This window comes from Pleurodeles waltl, chromosome 2_2 (assembly GCF_031143425.1).
Source record: "Pleurodeles waltl isolate 20211129_DDA chromosome 2_2, aPleWal1.hap1.20221129, whole genome shotgun sequence".
Taxonomy (NCBI): Eukaryota; Metazoa; Chordata; class Amphibia; order Caudata; family Salamandridae; genus Pleurodeles; species Pleurodeles waltl.
In genome coordinates this window covers 473,385,462-473,406,273 of record NC_090439.1, presented here as the reverse complement: position 1 = coordinate 473,406,273, position 20,812 = coordinate 473,385,462, and the positions used below count along the sequence as shown (strand labels likewise).

Here is a 20,812-nt window from a genome sequence, read left to right as displayed (position 1 = left end):
CCTGCAGTCACCACAATAGCACACGTCTATACATGCACCCCAGACACCACACCTGCACTCACCACAGCTACTTTAGTTGACAAATGCAGCACACTCACCAGACTTGCAGACAACATACATTCACACTGGCAGCCTGTCTTGTCCCACTGTGTCCACTCCCCTCCTCCCAAAACACTCAAACCAACCAAAACACCCACCCATCACAAATCCACCACACCTCAGCATACTGTCCAGTCACCTGCACCCACAACACGCACACCTACATCACTTACAACCACTCCCACTACCCCCATGCCTTCCTCCAGGTCCAACCCAATTGCACCAAAGAAACTTTTCCTCTCCCGTGCTGACCTATTCCAACCCACTGGTCCACCATGTCTCGTCCCTAAACGTGCACACCTCCTTCCACGTCACAGCCCCCCCCTGTCCACCCTTCACATTTCCGTGCCCCTTCCCCAGAGAGGAAGAAGCCCAATGCTGAGCCTGTCCCATCTGGCTCCACCCATTCCAAGCACACTCCCCCACCTTCCAAGGCCAAACCCCTTCCACCTTCCAAACAAATATCTAAGCTCCACCCCTGTTGTAAATCCCCACCCCCACAACCCCCTGCCCCTGTTCCCAGAGGTGCCTGGATGCCCCATTGTTGCTCCTATGAGGTGGAGTTCCGTAGCACTTGTGGGAGTCAGGTTGGAGCCATTGTGGCCCATCAGACTTGCACTATGGACTGGCTATTGGCCTTATATCCACTTCGTTTGCTCAGTGAGCAGAATACAAAGTTAATGTGTGGCCTGTGTTTTTGGCGGCACACTCTGGATCCCTGGTCTCTCGTTTCATTGTTTGTGGGTGTGGGGCACATGTCAGTACTTTGGACAGGTTGGATTTGACTTGTGTCGGGTAAGTCCCTCTTGCTGTGGGATGTATGGCTTGTGCTGCTGTGTAGGGTTGTGGGATCGTTGCAGGGTGGGTGGAGTGGGTGGATCTATAACTGTGCCCTTTCTCATCTTGTTTCGTAGGTTGCGGTACTTACCGTTGTCGCCTTTGTCGGCGGTCTCGGTCGTGGAGGTGTATGGCAAGGAGAAGGGCTGGCATGATCTGCAGCTCTCTATCCATGCCTGCTTCAGCATTTTGTGTTAGCCTCCGGTGAGTGTTTCCTTATACTTGGTTCGTTTCCACCTGGCTTTGCGTGGCGGTGGTTCTGGCCCCGGAACTGATGGCGGTCTAGTGATTCATTATTTGATGGGCAGGTAGGGCCTTTCCGTCGGCCTGTGGGTGAGCTCTGCTGTCGTTGTCGTCACTCCTCTGCTGGTGGTGGGTGGTTTTCAGGATGCCTGTGTTTCGGTTGGTTCATTATTCGGCGGTCCGGACTGCAGGTCTGTTGGCGGGTTTTACTGCTGGCGGTGCAGTGTTTACCGCCGTGTTCATAATGAGGGCCTAAGTCTCCCAAAACAAGTTTGGAGCAAGGGCAATGCCTCGACCCCTAGCTTACCCAACCCCAAGAGACTACTTCCTTGATACTAGGTACAGTGTGTACCCCTAGCTAGGAATGGTCTTTACTGTGGAAAGTACCAAGTGACAGAGTGATAAGGCAATTGCAAGTGCTTATCCCACCGCTGCACCACAAATGCAGGAAGCTGGCCTGGTGTGTGGTGGGTACCTAAGGTACTTATACCTAATACCAGGTCCAGGTATCCCCTATTAGTGTAGTGTAGGCAGTGTCTAAAAGCCAGGCTCTCTAGAGGTAGCTGTGATGGGCAGCCAAGGCATATCTATTTAGTACTTCTGTAGTCACACCGCACTTACACACATGAAAATAAACACTCAGTGTTACAAAAATAAAGGTACTGTATTTTACTGACTATAAGGAGGCTGGCCCTCTATGTAGTGTGCAAAGCTAGGCATACTGTGCAGGGGTCCAGGCAACGCACGTTGGTTTTCAGAGGGGAAAATAAGCCCACCCAATGCTCCATTTTTTAAGGTAGCTGGTGATGCAGTTTATCTGTGCTAAGTATTTGTTGTAGTCACAAAATCAATCATGCACCACACACGCTCAATGAATAACTCGAGACCATAATTTATAAAAAATACTTAAGACTTTTATATAATGTTTTAGACCAAAATTGTTAAGATACATTAAGTACTTTTTGAGTTAGGATTTTTCAGAGTTTTAATAAAGTTAGTCTTTTGTGCATAATTATGTGCCATAGGAATCAATGGAAGGCCACCTAGAAAAATGCAGATAAAATCACCTGGGTGAGTTGCCAGTCTCTTCTTTTGCAGGATGGTCATTGAGGTCGGTGGGCACATTGTGCAAGCTGGCGAGTCTCTGGCGGCTCCCGCTTCCGGCTGGAGCAGTGCTGGTAAATCTCTTGGCACAGGGCCACTTGGAAAAGGAGCTGGTTTGCAGGTTTAAAGGTGGTGCCTTTGGGTCCCCTTGGGCTGTTGCGGTCGCAAGGGGTTAGGGCCCCGTGACTCACAGTAAGTTCTGTGATGCTGGGCTTAGGGCAGCCGGATGAAGGGCGAGTTGGAGGTCTTGGATGCTGTGTGCAGTGGAACCCTTTTTTAGCTCGAGGTAAGTCTTCTTCTGGGGGCCTTGCAGGACGACAAGGGCGCTCTGGCTGGAGTTCCAGGGTGGTCCTGAAGTCCCTAGACTAGGGCTTCCTCCTGTTCCAGTTGCAGCTCTGGGTGAGCTGTTTTTGTTGGTGTCTGACGTGCACTGACAAGTACCTGGGGTATTGGCACAACTCGGCCACGGGAGGGAACAGTGCCACCAAAGTTGGCACACTTGTAGGTCTCGTCCGGGCTGTCCTCGGTGTATCGTGGGGTCCGGCTGCGACTTTCGGTTGTGGAGATATCGTCCGGTCAGTGAAATGACCCTCACTTGTTTGCTGGTTCTTGCTGGTTTCTTTTGCTTCTTGAGTAGTGCCTCCACTCAGAAGGGAGATTTCGAGCTATTTGCGAAGCCTGGAGGTCCTCTGGGTCTCTTGAGGTGGGTCCAGTGGTCAGCTCCTCCTCAGTGGCGTTTGTCGGGACTCTGGTGCACCAAGCAGGGGTCTTGGAGCTTCTTCTGGTGCAGCAGGTACTCTGTTCTCGTACTTTCGGGTTCTTTGGTGCTGTCTTCTTTTCTTCCTGATAAATCTGATTTCTTGGTCTAGGGGACCCCACTAAATACTGAATTTAGTAGGTGTTTTAGGGGGAACTTGTTAGTGTTCAATGGGACACTTACCCTTGGGTGGCTACACCCACTACAGTGACCATTTCCTGTGGGAAGGGTCACTACCCTAAACCTCATTGGCTATTTTCCTGCCATCCAACATGGAGGAAAATGAAATGGAGGGTCCACTTCACTTGCAAGCCCCTAGGGGTAGTGCATGCTCAGTGAGACCCCTCGTCCTACGCTTTGTGTGTTTTCCCGCCTTTGCTCCCGCCAAAAGTGGGGGTTGACAAAGGGGGAAGCCATCTGCTGCTAGCAGCAGCCCTTGGGGCTCGAGTTTCAAGGACGGTAGCCGTCAGGAGAGTGCACATTTCTGAGGGAGGGGGTGCTAACTCCTCCACCCAGGAAGGTCATTGTCTTACAAACCAGAGAGCCAGGGCTCTCCCCCAGGTTTGTATATTGGCTGTCTGCAAGTGGCATGCAGGATGGAACCAGTCAGCAACCATGCCAGTTGAGTTAGCTTTTACAGGGGGCACCTCTAAGGTGACAGCTGGGTACTTTTAGGAATACATCCAATACTGGTACCAGTTTGGATTTATCATTCTGAGTTGTTTGATAGAAAATAACCCAGGTTGCACAGGGGCCATCATGTAGTTGGGGAATTCTTGTTTGACCAGTGTCCAGTACATGTACTTAAAATGGGCTACTCTGTTCACTCACTATGTCCCAAGTTTGGCAAGGACCCAGTGGGGGCATATTGCTCATGCAACTATGTCCTCACATATAGTATGGTGCACCCTGCCGTAGGGTGTAAGGCCTACCAGAGGGGTGACTTATTGTAAGGAAATGCCTTCCTTGGCATAGTTACCCCCTAAAGTTTTGCCTTTAGTTGATGCTGGTTATGATTCAACGTGTGCTGAGACCTTGCAAACCAGGCCCCAGCACCAGTGTTTTTTCCCTAAAAAGGTCCCTTTGTCTCAGCAATTGGCACAGCCCTGGCACACATAAGTCCCTTGTAAATGGTACCCCTGGTACCAAGGGCCCTGTGACCAGGGAAGGTCTCTAAGGACTGCAGCATGTATTATGCCACCCTGGGTCCCTTCACTCAGCACATGCTCACTGCCTCACAACTTGTGCTGTTGGGGAGAAAAAGCCTAAGTCGACATGGCACTCCCCTTAGGGTGTCAGGACCACAACCCACTGCCTGTGGCATAGGTAAGTCATCCCTCTAGCAGGCCTTACAGTCCTAAGACAGAGTGCACTATATACCACAGGTGAGGGCATAGCTGCATGACCACTATGCCTCTACAGTGTCTAAGCCAATTCTCAGACATTGTAAGTGCAGGGTAGCCATAAAGAGTATATGTTCTGGGAGTTTGTCGAACATGAACTCCACAGTTCCATAATGGCTGCACTGAAATCTGGGAAGTTTGGTATCTAACTCCATTATGGGATTAATTGAGCAATGCACACAGAGGGCATCTTAGAGATGCCCCCTGTATACCAGCCCAACTACTAGTTCTAGGCTGACCAGTTTCTGCCAGCCTGCCCCATCCAGACAGGTTTCTGGCCACATGGGGTGAGTGCCTTTGTGCACTTTGTGACCAGGAACAACGCCTGTACTGGGTGTAGGTGCTTCACACCTCCCCCTGCAGGAGCTGTAACACCTGGCAGTGAGCCTCAAAGGCTCAAGCCTGGTGTTACAGCACCCCAGGGCACTCCAGCTAGTGGAGATGCCCGCTCCTCGAACACAGCCCCCACTTTTGGCGGCAGGTCCGGAGGAGATAATGAAAAAAACGAAGAAGAGTCATCCTCCAGCCAGGACAGCCCCTAAGGAAAAGCCATATTTGGTTTGGAGGATTTCCCCCATTAGGATTAGGGATGTGTCCCCCTCCCCACAGGGAGGAGGCACAAGGAGGATGTAGCCACTCTCAGGGGCAGTAGCCTTGGGCTACTCCCCTCCAGCCCTAAATACACCCCTAAATTGAGTATTTAGGGGTGACCCGGAACTCAGGAATGCAGTGGCTCAGTCTAAACTACAAAGAACCATCTTTAAAGGGACTCCAGCCCTGGGTCAAATTTCTATCTAAAACCAGACTCCTATTTTGCCGGCCGCCCCTGTGCTGCTGAAGGTGCATTTTGTGCCCCCCCCAAAGCTCTACAAAAAATCCCTGGTCTGCTCCCTAAGGACACATGTACTTACCTGCCAGCAGACTGGAACCGGAGCACCCCTAGTCTCCATAGGCACCTATGTTATTTGGGCCCTACTTTGACCTCTGCACCTGACCGGCCTTGTGTTGCTGGGTGTTTGGGGTTGACTTGAACCCCTAACGGTGTGCTGCCTATGCCCCGGAGACTGAACTTGTAAGTGCTTTACTTACCTGATAAACTAACTTGTACTTACCTCCTCCAGGAACTGTTGATTTTTGCACTGTGTCCACTTTTAAAATAGCTTATTGCCATTTTTGCCAAAACTGTGTACCTTATTGTTTTACTTCAAAGTTCCTTACTTACCTATGCCAAGTACCTTACAATTTATATATTTACTTGAATTCTAAATCTTGTGGTTCTAAAATAAATTAAGAAATAATATTTTTCTATATAAATGCCTATTGGCCTGAATTTAAGTCATTGAGCGTGTGCTCCCATTTATTGCCTGTTTGTGTACAACAAATGCTTAACACTGCCCTCTGATAAGCCTACTGCTCGACCACATTACCACAAAATAGAGCATTAGTATCATCTATTATTGCCACTATCAACCTCTAAGGGGAACCCTTGGACTCTATGCACACTATCTCTCCCTTTGAGATAGTATGTACAGAGCCATCTTCCTATGACTGTGCTGTTCTAGTACTAGGACCTCGGACGCAGCTCCATCAGTTCTACCCCGGCGAGGTCACTTCCTTTCCTATACTGGTACCCCATTCACGTCTCATTCACGTCACAGTGAGTGCACCTCAGCTCATTTCTTCTCCATACTAATGCTCTCACACACACCCTTTAGGACTCCTCGCTTCTGTGGTTCAGGTTCAATACTACTCCCATTCTGGGCTCCACTTGCACCTTCAACAGGGCACCTCCTTGCTAACACTCGGCAACACTGGCATGCCAATACTAGGTTTCACAATTATCTCCATTAACATACCTCACTTCTGACCTTGTGTGCCCGTTACTATTCCAGTACTGCATCCAACATACAACTCTTTCAGTGTTCCTCAACCCTAACTTGCAGCGCCCCATCATTCCAATACCAGGAATTACACTGCACTCCATTTCTCATTCCTCACTCGCTGCCTTTCTGTTATTCCAGCACTGGGCCGGTACACAGCTCTGTCTTTACCCCCAATCCTGATCTGAAGCTCCCCAATATTGCTGTATTGGGGTTCACATACAACTCTGCTAATGCATCTCCTGCTATTCTGCAGTGCCCTTTGCTGTTCCACACTCTGACTTCTGTTTTACGATGTGAGAGAGCCAATTAATTTGATTCTTAGCTGCCATCTTTGTTTGGGAGGGACTGTGTCACCGATCTCACTTTCCTTCACTATGTTTACTCTCAATGTTTTATTTCTCCCCTACTTTCCCCTTCCAGCTCTTAATATCCATACGTTAACAGTTTCGCTCTTTCTTTTTACTGTTTCTGTCTACTCCTCCCTTTTTTATTTCCCTCTTTCTCTTGCTACCTCCTTTTTCAAACTCACAAAAACGTGGTTAATTCTTTCTTTGTTTCGTTCCTCTCTTTTTTTTATCAGGAGTTCATTTCACTATTTTTTTTCTCTTCCTTTAATTCTGAGTCTTTTTTTGTTTGCGCTTTCCTTGTACTTGTTATGCGTTCTTTCACTTTTTTTTTTTTTTTTTTTAAAGATCTTTTTTCCTTCCTTTCCCTGGTGTTTCTCTTATCTTTATCTGTCAATTCACATTTCACTATAAATCCCTCTTTTTCACGCCTGTATGTGGAAGCCACCAGTTACTTGTCGGGACCTGAAGTGTCAAAGTGGTTTTCCCATTCTGTGTCTGTGGTAAATGTGTCAGTACATATATGCCCTGGTTCTTTCGCTGCTTCTTTTTCTCACCGTCTCTCTATTTTCCTCTAATGGTCATTTTTCTTTTTCTTTTCACACTTTTCATAATTTTTTCCTCTATCTTTTGTTCACTAGTTTCCTTCCCTTTTTCCTTTTGTCTCACACGTTTGCTCTGTTTCTTCTCTTATTTGTGTTTTCATTTACTTGTTCTTTCTTTCCTTTTTTTCTTTTATTTCTTTGTGACCCCTTCTCTTTCTTCGTTTTGTCTGTTGTATTCATTTTGCTTCACTTTTTCTACCTCATCCGCTTTCTCACCGGAGGCCTAGTTATTCAATGGCACTGGGGCCCAGAGACATATGGACCTCACTCAGCTCTAATTACTGCTGTATTTTCCTACTGAAAATGCAGTCAACCATTTTACTTTCGTACTTCAGGGCCACTGATAATGTTATTACGCCACTTGTCCTCTCCATCTTTACTCCCGACTCCCTCTTACCTTTCACCATCCAATCTGTCCCAAATGAAATGTTTGTTATGGTGTTTTGAGCATTACACTCTAATGCCAAAAGTTTATTTCGGATAAAGGGTTATATGATAATTGTTTATGTAACTAGAGGAAAAGGGTAAATGGAAGTGCTCTAGTTAAATGCTGGGCCACTGGAATTAAATGGCTTGAAAAGACGAAATTATGAGGCAGGTTTGACCAATTTATGTGGAAAGAAAACCCAGTTATGAATTCACAGTGTCAATAGCTCTAACTCAAGAAAGTGCAAGACCTAATGCATTGCAAATGCTTGTTCTAAATTGATCTCAGATTTATTCTTTGAGTGTGTGTCTCATTTATTGCCTCTGTGAGTACAACAATTGCTTTACACTATCCTCTGATACGCCTAATTGCTCGCCCACACTGCCACAAATAGAGCGATAGTCCTATATTTCCTCTGCAATACCAATTGAGGATCTACTGGACTGTTTGCACAGTGTACTTCATTGTAGTGCACTACATAGAGAGCCAGCTTCCTACAGAAGCCCATTGTTTTCTGTCCCCAAAAATGTCCCTCTGTCTAAATACTGATTACTGTGCATAGCATATGTATGCCTCAATTCTTCTGTTATTTCAGAAATTTAGCTGCATTGTGATCCAGAGTTATTACAAACGGCTGACATTAATTCAAGCATTCCACCTATCACATTTTTAATTTTAATTTTCATTGTTTTTCAGGTCAAGTTGTAGAAGCCAAAGCAAGGGAGTTCACTTTAAGAAATGAACTTAAAAAACACAAGCTTGAAATACCAGAAGAAAACAGGGTATGTTCACATCACTTGCTGATTACATTCTTGCATCCAAAGTAATATTTATAGATTTCCATGAATGATGTTGGTTGGAAGTAGTTACAACCTTTTAGCTGTGTTGACCAGATTTATGTAATAACCCACCCACCTCTTATATAATTTCCTTAACACAACTATTAAAAGTGGACACCATTTAAGGATCTGTGTATGGTGTTTTAGCGGAAGCAGTAAGTATTAGATTAATTCTCACTTAATCAAGCCTCAATCGTCTTAAAAGTAATTTTTTGTTAACATGGTTAATACATAGTGCTGAGCAAAGAATGGTGATTCATGTTGAAATTCAACAGTGGAACTATATACATCAAGTTACTCGAGCTTAGTTTAACCACTGCTAATACATACGTTTTGTTATATGTAAAATCCCTCTAGGAAGAAGCACACGTGTGGGGCTTTGACAGATGCACAGAAGCATGCCATTAACTGTGAAATTTGGTTCAGAACTTTATTTTGCTTTGAAAACAATAAAAACGTTTTCTCAAAAGTGAGAAGAATCGCTAGTGGAGTAAAATGTGCATAGCCTGGTACTATGACCTGGTTTCTTGTATGAAGATGCAAATAATATGTTTTGAAATTTTCAACCCTTTCATCTTAATTGCGTTTTGAAATTTATTCCACAGTTGCAGTACATAGAATCCACCTTAAAGCAAAAAATGGCCAATCAGCAAACCATGATTAAACAGCCAAGAAGAATGTGCACCCTTGGCAATTACCCTAAAAGGAATAAAGATATTTTGGGCAAGGTATGTTTTTTCCATATGACAGCAGTATGTTTTAGGTTGTTTTTGTTTAGTTTTCCCCAAAGTTTCATCATTCATAGGATGTAAACGAGTATATCTAATAGAGACTTCTAGTTGCAGATTCCTTACTTTGGAATTTCCCCCAGGTGTCAGACTGGATCTGGAGATTTTTCTTTGAGCAGCACCCTTGCGTGTCATCGGGTGGCGTTGATCGACTCCACGTCCATCAATGTTACCGTGATGACGTTGCAGTTTTATATAGGCGTCACCCTGGTGCGCTAGTGTCAGTTCTTTTCTTTCTGTGCCAGCCTATGCGCAGGTCCAGAAAGTGCTACCCTCAGTTGTTTTTTGACTGACTTTGACCTTTTTGTTGACTTTTTTTTTTTTTTACCTTTTTGGTGCATCGAGGATGTCACTGAAGACCGGGTTTACGCGTGTGAATCCTGTCACCGAATGATGTTGGTGACGGATCTTCAACTCGTGTGGTTGTGGTGTCCGGAGCGCGACCAGGGCTCAAAGTTGTGCTCCGAGTGCAAGGCCATGAACCCCAACTTTTTGAGAGAGCAGTCCCTGAAGCTCATGGCGGCCCGGTGCTGGACTCTGCGTCGCTCCTGGTCTTGCTCGAAAGGCAGGTGATGAGACCGCTCGCAGAGTCACCACTATTGTACTTATCCCACTCAAAGTCCTCGGGACACGTGGGGTCACATGAAGACAAAGCCAAAGAAAGCCAAACATTCTACGGCTTTACCCCATTGCTCAGACAACACAATGTGGGAAGAGCATTGACGCTCTAGGCCTCCGTCCGCGGAGCCTTCTTCTGGGTCGGCTCCGCGCCTCCCAAGTTTCCGGGAGACGGAGACACCCCTGCCCAGCTATGATAATTTTATGAGGCCAAGCACCTCATTTTTGGGCAGGCTGACCCCCTGCGGTGCCTTCAGACCCAATATTTTTCCCTGACGACCCAAAGTTAGAACGGCATCGCTCGACACCGGATCTGTCTTTGATGGGGTCTACTCACCCCAGGTTGGATCCTGGCCCTTCTTCTTATGGATAGGAGTACGGGGAAAGTTTGGACGGGTCTGGATACCCCCCAGATGCTAGCATGCTTTCTTCCCCTTCTGTGGCAACGTAGAAGGGAGAGTCCTATTCCATGGTGGTCAGAAGGGCAGTTGAGGTCCTTGCCTCCAAGCTCCCTTGTTTGGTAGTCAGGACTAACCTTGTGACTGAGGTTCTTCAGCCTGGGGCTTCCACTTCGGAACCCCTGTTACCCTTTAATGAAGCCCTCACTGATGTCCTACTGGATACCTGGTCCAGGCCCAGCAAAGGGTCTCCTGTGATTAGGAGAATTGTCCAACACCACCGGCCTCCGCCGAACAAACCTAAATTCCTGTCCCTACACCTGAGAGCCTTGTCATTCAGGCTTCTTCTTCAGATGGCGCATTCCCATCTGCACCTCCAGATTGGGAATCAAAGAAACTGGATCAACTTGGGAAGAAGATGCTGTGTCCACTTCACATTCCGACGCGAGACCCGCCACCTCCGCACTCAACCCATCCCTCGTCGACAGTGGAACAAGATCCCCGAAGAGCAACTCTTCTCCGCACTCGCCGCCAACCAACCCACCCTCACCACCGACCCCAACGACGCAGCCCTCAGCCTCACAAACTGGATCTCCAACTGCGCAGACAACCTTGCTCCCCTCAAACGCACGCATCGACAGACCAACACCAAAAAACCTCTCTGGTTCTCTGACACCCTCAAAGAATCAAAGAAAACTTGTCGCGCTCTCGAGAAGGCCTGGCGCAAGGACCACACCGCTGACAACATGACCGCCCTCAAGAACGCTACCCGCGAACACCACCACCTGATCCGCGCTGCTAAAAGGAACTTTTTCACTGACAGACTGGACAAAAACAGCTACAACAGCAGAGAACTCTTCAGCATCGTCAAGGAGTTCTCCAACCCCAACGCCAACGCCGTCACGCCCTCACAGGATTTGTGCGAATCCCTCGCCACCTTCTTCCACCGCAAGATCAGCGACCTCCACAACAGCTTCGGACACCAGGCCCAACCAAACACCACCGAACGCGCACCCCCGACCATCACCCTCAACAACTGGACCCACATCAACACTGAAGAAACCAAATCCACCATGAACTCTATCCACTCCGGCACCCCTTCGGACCCCTGCCCTCACTTCATCTTTAACAAAGCCGACGACATCATCGCCTGCACCTCCAGGCCGTCATCAACTCTTCTTTTTCTTCTGCTACCTTCCCCGAATGCTGGAAACACGCCGAAGTCAACGCCCTACTAAAGAAACCTACGGCTGACCCGAGCGACCTGAAAAACTTCCGCCCCATCTCTCTCCTGCCTTTCCCAACCAAGGTAATAGAGAAGACCGTCAACAAACAGCTGACCACCTTCCTGGAAAACAACAACCTGCTCGACCCTTCCCAAACCGGATTCCGAACCAACCACATCTCAGTCACAGACGACATCAGAACCCTGATGGACAACGGTGAAACAGTCGCCCTCATTCTCCTTGACCTTTCGGCTGCCTTCGACACCGTCTGTCACTGCACCCTAATCACCCGCCTCCGCTCCACCGGGATCCAAGGCCAGGCCCTGGACTGGATCGCCTCCTTCCTCTCAAACCGTTCCCAAAGAGTTTACCTCCCTCCGTTTCGCTCAGTACCCACCGAAATCATCTGCGGCGTACCTCAAGGCTCATCACTCAGCCCGACACTCTTCAATGTCTACATGAGCCCCCTCGCACACATCGTACGCAAGCACGACATCATCATCACCTCCTACGCCGACGACACCCAACTTATACTCTCCCTCACTAAGGACCCCGCCAGCGCCAAGACCAACCTACAAGAGGGTATGAAGGACGTCGCAGATTGGATGAGGCTCAGCCGCCTAAAGGCGAACTCTGAAAAAACGTAAGTCCTCACCCTCGGCAACACCCCCTCCGCCTGGGACGACTCCTGGTGGCCCACGGCCCTCGGCACCGCACCAGCCCCCGCAGACCACGCCCGCAACCTCAGCTTCATCTTGGACCCTCTTCTCACCATGACCAAGCAAGTCAACGCCGTGTCCTCCGCCTGCTTCCTCACCCTTCGCATGCTCCGCAAGATCTTCCGCTGGATCCCCGCCAACACTAGAAAAACTGTGACCCACGCCCTCGTCACGAGCCGCCTGGAGTACGGCAACACCCTCTACGCTGGGACCACAGCCAAACTCCAAAATCGCCTGCAACGCATTCAAAACGCCTCAGCCCGCCTCATCCTCGACGTACCCCGCAACAGCCACATCTCCGCACACCTGAGACACCTGCATTGGCTCCCAGTCAGCAAAAGGATCACCTTTCGACTTCTCACCCACGCACACAAAGCCCTCCACGACAAGGGACCGGAATACCTCAACCAACGCCTCAGCTTCTACGTCCCCACCCGCCTCTCCGTTCCTCTGGCCTCGCACTCGCTTCCGTCCCTCGCATCCGCCGCTCCACGGCGGGTGGGAGATCTTTCTCCTTCCTGGCGGCCAGGACCTGGAACTCCCTCCCCACCAGCCTCAGGACCACCCAGGACCACTCCGCTTTCCGGAGACTCCTAAAGACCTGGCTTTTCGAGCAGCAGTAACCCCCTCTTTCCCCTAGCGCCTTGAGACCCGCACGGGTGAGTAGCGCGCTTTATAAATGTTAATGATTTGATTTGATTCCTCCAGTCTAGCACTGAGGTCTGTGAACACTGTATGCCTTTTGGGCCGCTACTTGCATACCTTGTGGGATACGGTTGACGGTGCTGCCGAAGGTCCCCGAGGAGGCCAGGACCATCCTTTCTCAAGCTGTTGCTGATGGGAAGGATGCGGCCAAGTTCACAATATGTTGTGGGCTTGAGACGACCGACTCACTGGGCAGATCGGTTGCATTGACGGTGGCCTTACGGTGCCACGCCTGGTTGAGGACGTCTGACTTTTAGGGCGATGTCCAACAATCACTCATGGACAATGCCGTTCGATGGCACCTGTCTCTTCGAAAACATCGCAGACTTGGCGATCAAGCGTTTTAAGGAGTCACGGGCTGCGGCTCGCTCCTTGGCCTCGCAGCCAGCCCTCGTCCCTTGGAGCCAGGTTTTTGTCCCTTTCGTGGCTACGGAAGGGGCTCCCAACCGTGTCCTTTAGCTGCCAGCCACTGAGCCGCACATGGTGCACAGCCCCTGTGTGGCTGTAGATGCAAAATCCCACAGGGCCAGGGAGCCAGCAGTCTGCCCAGTCCGCCCCCTGTTCAGCCTCCAAACCTTCCTAGTCCCTCTCTCCATCCCGGACCAGTTTGGAAGCAGGATTCATCATCACTTGCCCCACTGGGAGTCCATCACAATGGACGGGCGGGTTTTGCAAATAGTCTGAAGGGGCTATTCCCGCCCCTTCTAGACTACCCCTCCGGCCATGCCACTGTCTTATGACCATTTACCAGAGCATTTTGCGCTTCTACGTGAGGAAGTTATGGCTCTCTTGGCCAAGAGAGCTATGGAGAGGTTCCCTGTGCCAGAAGTAGGTCAGGGTTGTTATTCCTGCTACTTTCCAGTGCCCAAGAAGGACATGGGCCTTTGTCCTATCCTAGACCTCCGGGCCCTCAATCTCTTCCTCTGGAAGGAGAAGTTCAAAATGCTAACCCTGGCTCAGGTCCTCTCTACCTTCGACCCTGGAGACTGGATGGTAGCATTGGACCTGCAGGATGCCTGCTTCCACACACCCTTCCTACCTGCCCACGGGTGTTAATTGCGATTTGTGGTATGTCACAAGCACTTTCAATATACCGTGCTACCTTTCGGCTTTACCAGCGCCCCTCGGGTGTTCACTAAAGTGATGGCAGTGAATGCAGCTCATGTGCTCAGGCTAAGATTTTCTGGCTTCCCCTACCTCGAAGACTGGTTGTTGAAGGCGAACATACCCCAGACTGTTGTCTCCCACCTTCGGACGACAGTGAACCTCCTGCATTCACTGAGATTCACTATATACGTGCCAGAGTCATTCCTGACTCCCTCTCAGGTGCTCCCTTACATAGGAGCTCTTCTGGACAGGGTGCAGTTTCGGGCATATACTCCCAAAAGGCGATTTCGGGATATTCAGGCTGTGATACTGGTTTTCGGTGAGAATGACTCTGAGGCTGCTGGGCCTCATGGCCACCTGCATCCTGATGGTCACGCATGCCAGATGGCATATGCGGGCTCTGCAGTGGGACTTGAATTCCACTGTGCGCAACATCAGGGGAACTTCTCCAACATGGTCCAGACCTCGGAGGAAACTGTGCAAAAATTGCAGTGGTGGCTTTCGATTCGACATTGGGTCAGTGGCAGATCCCTCTCCGTTCCCCCCACCAGACCTCACAATAGTGACAGATGCGTCACTCCTGGGGTGGGGCAGCCGCATGGGGGAGATGAAAATGAGAGGTGTCTGGTCTCTGGCGGAGTCCAGGCTCCACATCAATCTTCTGGAACTCCGGGCGATCAGGCTTGCATTAAAAGCATTCCTTCCTTCTCCCAATGGAAAGTGCTGCAGCTGTTCACAGACAACACCACTGCCTGGAGGTACTGTAACAAGCAGGGCAGAGTGGGGTTGTGGACCCTTTTTCAAGAGGCTCTGCACCTCTGGACATGGTTGGAACACCAGGGCATATCCCTGGTGGTTCACCATCTGGCGGGATCTCTGAACGCCACAGCAGACAAACTCTCAGCAGTCGATGCATAGACCTGGAGATGGCACAAGGTCTCTTTCAGCAGTACGGAGAGCCTTGGTAAGATCTTCTGTTGCAGCAGCAGTGAACGGTTCTCCACCTGAACCTTCCCAGTCTCCGCATATTTGCGTGGAGATTTAGCAGCGACAGTTGACAGCTTTCGACCTTTCACCCGCAGTGTTATGTTGGCAGACAGACGCCCCTCCACCAAAACTGTATACGCCTGTCATTGGCACAAATTTGTGGCATGGTGTACCATAAAGTCTGTTGGTCCTCTTTCTGCACCTCTGTCTGAGGTTCTAATGTTCATCCTCTCTCTTGCCCAGCAGGGCTCTGCTTTGGGCACCCTGAAAGGCTGCCTATCAGCCATCTCTGCCTTTCTCAGACTACCAGTTTAACCTTCCTTGTTCAAGTCACCCACCCGTTATAATCCCCCAGTGGGATTTGAACCTGGTACTCACATATCTAGTTTGTGACCCCGTTGAGCCCCTAAATAATTGTCCTTTGCGACTCCTCACTCTAAAAACTTCTTTCCTCATTGCCATCACCTCTGCTCGCAGAGTGAGCGAGCTTAAAGCTTTTTCTTCTAAGCCAACATTTCTGTCTGTCCATCCTGATAAAGTGGTGTTTTGTACGAGGGCCTCCTTCCTTCCTAAGGTGGCCACGTCCTTTAATGTAGGCCAGTCCATCACTTTGCCTACTTTTTACGCACCTCCACATCTCTCTCATGAAGAGGAGAGACTCCAAAAAATCCATTGGTGTTCTGCCTCAGTCGTACCAAAGATTTCTGGGTGGATGATCACCTCTTTGTAGGATATGTTGGTGCAAAGAAAGGACTAGCGGTGCAGAAGCGGACCATCTCGCTATGGGTTGTGCTCTGCATCAAGATATGCCACACTTTGGTGAAAAAGGAAACCCCTGAGGGTTTGGGTGCTCATTCCACCAGAGCAACTGCTGCCACCACAGCGTTAGCACGCATAGTTCTTGTCCTGGACATCTGCCAAGAAGCAGTGTGGGCGTCACTGCACATGTTCACAAAGCATTACTGCCTCGACAGTCAGGTCAGCTACTTTGGCCGTTCGGCCCTGCAGGACTTTTTTAATATGGTCTTGATTCGCAGCCCACCGCCGAGGATGGTGTTGCTTGTTCTAAGGTAAGGAATGTGCAACTAGAAGTCTCTATCAGATGAACAAGTTGCTTACCTTCGGTAAAGAATCATCTGGTAGAGACATATTCTAGTTGCAGATTCCTTACCGACCTGCCCATCCTACCCTCACTGCAAACTGATTTCTATGGAAAAGAAATAAAGAGAAAGAGTCCAACCAGTTGACTTCCTTAAAATGCCAAATTAATTAGAAATGTTGTGAGAGCTCCAACCGGAGGCCTGGACCCTAAGCCTCCCAAATAATTAGGGTACTGAATTGAGTGAAGGTGAGCTCCCACTCCAAAGATTTGTTCCCAAATAATGAGCACAATGCTTCAGTAGTGATTTATTTGCAGTAGAGACAACAATTCCAAGGCTTATATTTCAATTAAATGATCGTCTTGAAACTGAAAGAGAATTCCAAAAATCGGCAGTTAAATAGTCCCAGCAACTTTTATCAAAGATGGAGAGTAGATAAAGAACAATATTCGGTGAAAGGACAGCCAACACGTGTTTCACCCCATAGGCGAGTAGACGGGGGCTTTCTCAAGGCTGTGGAGAATATATAGGAACAATTTAAGTCGCATGTCAGACTTTACCAAGTTGCAAGCATGCTTTCCGTGCATATCATGCAAAGCATGTTGTGCTCCCTCATGGTGAGATCTTTAAGTATAACAGTATAGTGCCCCATAACAGACTCCCCAGTGTGAGCCAAGGATTGAAGTCCTAAGGGAGTATTAATAAAGTGAAGCCATAAGTGGAGTTAGAAAAGTATTATATACTATTCTAATTCTTGTAATTAGAAAAAAAAGGAAAATAGAAAGTGATTACAGCCCTATTTAATAGTGAGTAAGGAAAGAAATATAAAAATACACGCTGGTACTCACGTGATGTTAGTGCATATTTAGGAGCAAAGTATGTGAACAAATACTATTAAAACAAAATAATGTGAAAGAGATAAGAAACTCAAAAGGATTGGTAACGTACCCAATACAGAACATAATGACAAGCTTCTGACACCAACTGTCTCAATAGTCGATAGATATCTGAACATGGAAACCAATTATAAGAGCTCACTTGTACAAACAATATTGGTTATATAACGCAAATAACTAAAAATATATTAGCTACCCCTCTCTCGACATGCTCATAAAACCTTGTCATGAGTTTTCTAGATCAGCTAAATTTGATTTTTAATCCCAGTCAAAGCAAAGAAATATCGTCATTAAGCTAAACATATGTGAGCAATGGGCTCATAGATGGCTTAATCCCAAAGACATATTTATGCCTTAGTACAGTGCACTCCGTTTTATGAACCGGAGATATTTGTAAAATTAAAGAAAACGGCTGAAAAACAGTGAGTTCTCAACTCTCAGTAAAATAAATAAATCGGAAATGGAAACAATCAACCGGCCGAATAGTACCTGAAAGTGCGGTGAGCATGAAAGAATAACGGCAAGAAATCGCCGGCGTGTCCTGCGTTTAATCGCTGCAGCCGCCTTCTGGCTGCAGCGCGGTTTACATAATCAGATGTCCCTTCTCTGTTTCGGAGGTAACGAAACAGAGGAGGGACACGGCATGCAACATACACAAAAGCAATGGCGGCCATATTAGAAAAGAATGAAACAGCAGTTTCGATAACTTCTGAACAGAGTTAAAGAAAATAAAGAAAGAAGTACAAAGTCAAAAGAGTATTTTTAAAACAACTTTGAACAAAAAGATGTGCTAAGCAGAAGAATAAATAGCAAAAGAGGGCCTAAGAAGAATTTAACAAGGACATTATTTAAAGGGAAGACATTATCAGAAAAGGACTAGGGAAAAGTTGGTAAAAAGAATACACTGGAAGGGGTTAGTTAATCAATTGAAAGGAAAAAAGAAATGGGAGTAGAGCAGTAAATATAAACAATCCAATTCAAAGGAACAGTTAGAACAAAATTATTTTTTTACAAAGGAAAAGAAAAACCAATAAAGAGACTAATTTAGACTCAAATGAAAGGAGGAAAGAAGTAGTAGTAGATCAACAAATATCAAGAATGCGATCCAACAGAGCAGTTAAGACAAAAACATTTTTTAGAGTAACCAGTAGTGCCATTCATGATCCTGGTTCAAACCATTGTTCACTGTATCGTATTGAATAATCATCCTGCTTTCTTCTTGGCGTAAGCGTAGTTGTAAATTGCCACCCCGTGGAGACTGAGTGAGACGACGTATATCACTGAATTTGAAGAAGCGTTCATTGTGATGGAATGTTTTATAATGCTCCACTAAGGGAGCCTGAGTCTCCAGCTTTAGAATGTTCCGAAAATGTTCTTGAATACGCAGCTTTAAAGGACGGATCGTGCTTCCAATATAAGCCTTGTGGCATGGGCATTCGATCAGGTAGACCACATTTCTGCTTTCACAATTAATGAAATCCTTAATCATGAGTTTACTATCGTTGATATACAATGTAGTCGATCTATTAAGTCCCAATTTGCATATCGAACACTTGGTACAGGTAAAGAAACCTTTGGGTTTGGGAAAATAGGGTTCAGAGGCAGTTCTAGGGACAGGGATTCCCTTTTTTAGAGCCCTAGTTCGGGTGCACCATTCTGTGTTCTTCATGGCTAGCGCTACTGGCATGGAAAGTTGTCAAAACCAACCGACGTCAGCGCGCCGCCTATATATTACCACAACATCATCATGGTGATGACGACACCAACCACGGACAATGAGTCGACTGACACCACCTGACTGCGCTCAAGGGTACTGCTTGAAAAACAATCTCCGGATCCAGTCTGTCGCCTGGGGGAAATTCTAAGGTAAGGAATCTGTAAGTAGAATATGTCTCTACCAGATAATTCGTTATTGAAGGTAAGTAACTTGTTTGTTTTGCTACTAAAGAGTACAAATGTAAGGCTGAACTAACCAAGTGCAAGGATACCGGTTTCTATTCCCTGCTTGCTATATGGCTCCAAATAAGCACAGATGTCCTAGAGGCTGTATAAATAATAGTGTTCTGGGAATGAATGATTGGTCGTCACCTAGTAACTAACAAACCCACCCATGGGCTTCTATCCCGGCCAACCTGCAGGCATGGAGAATATGGAGCCGGAGTTAGCAATCTCATGACCTGCCGGTTGTCCCTGAGGAAACCTCTTTTCACACATGGAAATGAGACCCTTTCTGAAAGTGGGAAACAGAAAAAATACAGCACAAGTTGATTCACAGATCTCTTTTGACAAATTGATTATATCACTGTGATAATGTTTAATATATATATAATTCTCCTTGAACCTCCACTTGTTTGGCGCCAGGTTTGTTACTGCTGGCTCTTTTTCTACATGTTTGTGTTGCTTACTTGCATAGGTCTGTGCTCTGTACTGTTAGTCCTAAATTCTACTGACCTTTTGCATCCAGGACAGCTCCTCCTCCTAATTAAACACATACTGTAGTGGCATGTGTAGGAAAGAAGCATCTTTCTGGCATAGTTGTCCCCACTTTTTGCCTGGTGTCAGTATATTCAGACTGTAGTACACTGGGTTCCTACTAAACAGGATCCCAGTGTCAGTGTTCTCTTCCCTAAATTTAGTTGTATGATAACGTGTACACCTCACAGTTGACATACCGGTGCACCCATGTAAGTCTGTAGTATATGGTACTTAGATGTTCAGGGGACTGGTACATCATAGGTGAGGCTTTATTGTGCCACCCATGGGGGCCCATGCAAACTGGGACTACATGCCTGCCATTCCAACCTGTGTGAAACGGTGTTGTACTTTTCACTCCAGAAATAAGATTTGCCTTAAATTATGGCCACTACATTCTTACCCTGTAAGTCACTTCTAAAGTAGGCCCTTTAGCCCAAGGGCAGGCTCCATGGTTCTAAGTGTGAGGGCACCCCTACATGAACAGAGGTGCCCCAACAAATCCCAGATTCCATTTACAGGGCTTTCTAAGTACACGGGAGCCATCTTAAGGTATGTAATGGACACTGATCAACACAAGTTGTACAACTACATAATGGCTTCACCGAATGTAGGAAAGTACCCTCTTTCTTGGCATGGTTACCCCCATTTTCTGCCTATTGTCAGTGTGCTTGACTGTGTTAACTGGGATTCTGCTAACTTGGTAACTTGTACCACTTTCACCCCACATTTAGCATGCTGGTACCCCCATGTAAGTCCCTAGTATATGGTACATAGGTATCCAGGGCATTGAGGTACCAGGGGATCCCCATGGACTGCAGCATGTATTATGCCACCCATGGGGAGCCCATGCAAACTGTTCTGCAGGCCTGCCTTCGTGAGTGCGAGGTTGCCATTTTATGCATTTTCTGGACATAGGTGTAGGAAGTTGGCTCTGTATATACTATCTCAAAGTAAGAGAGAGTGTGCACAGAGTCCAAGGGTTCCCCTTAGAGGTAAGATAGTGGCAAAATTATATAATTCTAATGCTCTATTTTGTGGTAGTGTGGTCGAGCATTAGGCTTATCATTGGGTAGTGTTAAGCATTTGTTGTACACACACAGGCAATAAATGAGGAACACACACTCAAAGACTTAACTGCAGGCCAATAGTTTTTATATTGAAAAATATATTTTCTTTATTTTTAGAACCACAAGTTGAAGATTTGAAGTAAATACATAAAATGCAAGGTACTCCACACATGTAAGTTAGGAAC

General features: G+C 47.3%; 1 protein-coding gene across 3 annotated transcripts in view; it reads left to right on the top strand.

Moving 5' to 3' along the window:
- SMCHD1 (structural maintenance of chromosomes flexible hinge domain containing 1) overlaps window positions 1-20,812 on the top strand; it is a 2,128,336-nt gene that overhangs the window by 1,881,694 nt on the left and 225,830 nt on the right. For all 3 annotated transcript variants that reach the window (XM_069219969.1, XM_069219967.1, XM_069219968.1), the window contains 2 exons: window positions 8,399-8,484; window positions 9,147-9,269. In XM_069219969.1, coding sequence (XP_069076070.1) covers window positions 8,399-8,484; window positions 9,147-9,269 — 209 coding nt within the window. The remainder of the gene's footprint in view (window positions 1-8,398; window positions 8,485-9,146; window positions 9,270-20,812) is intronic.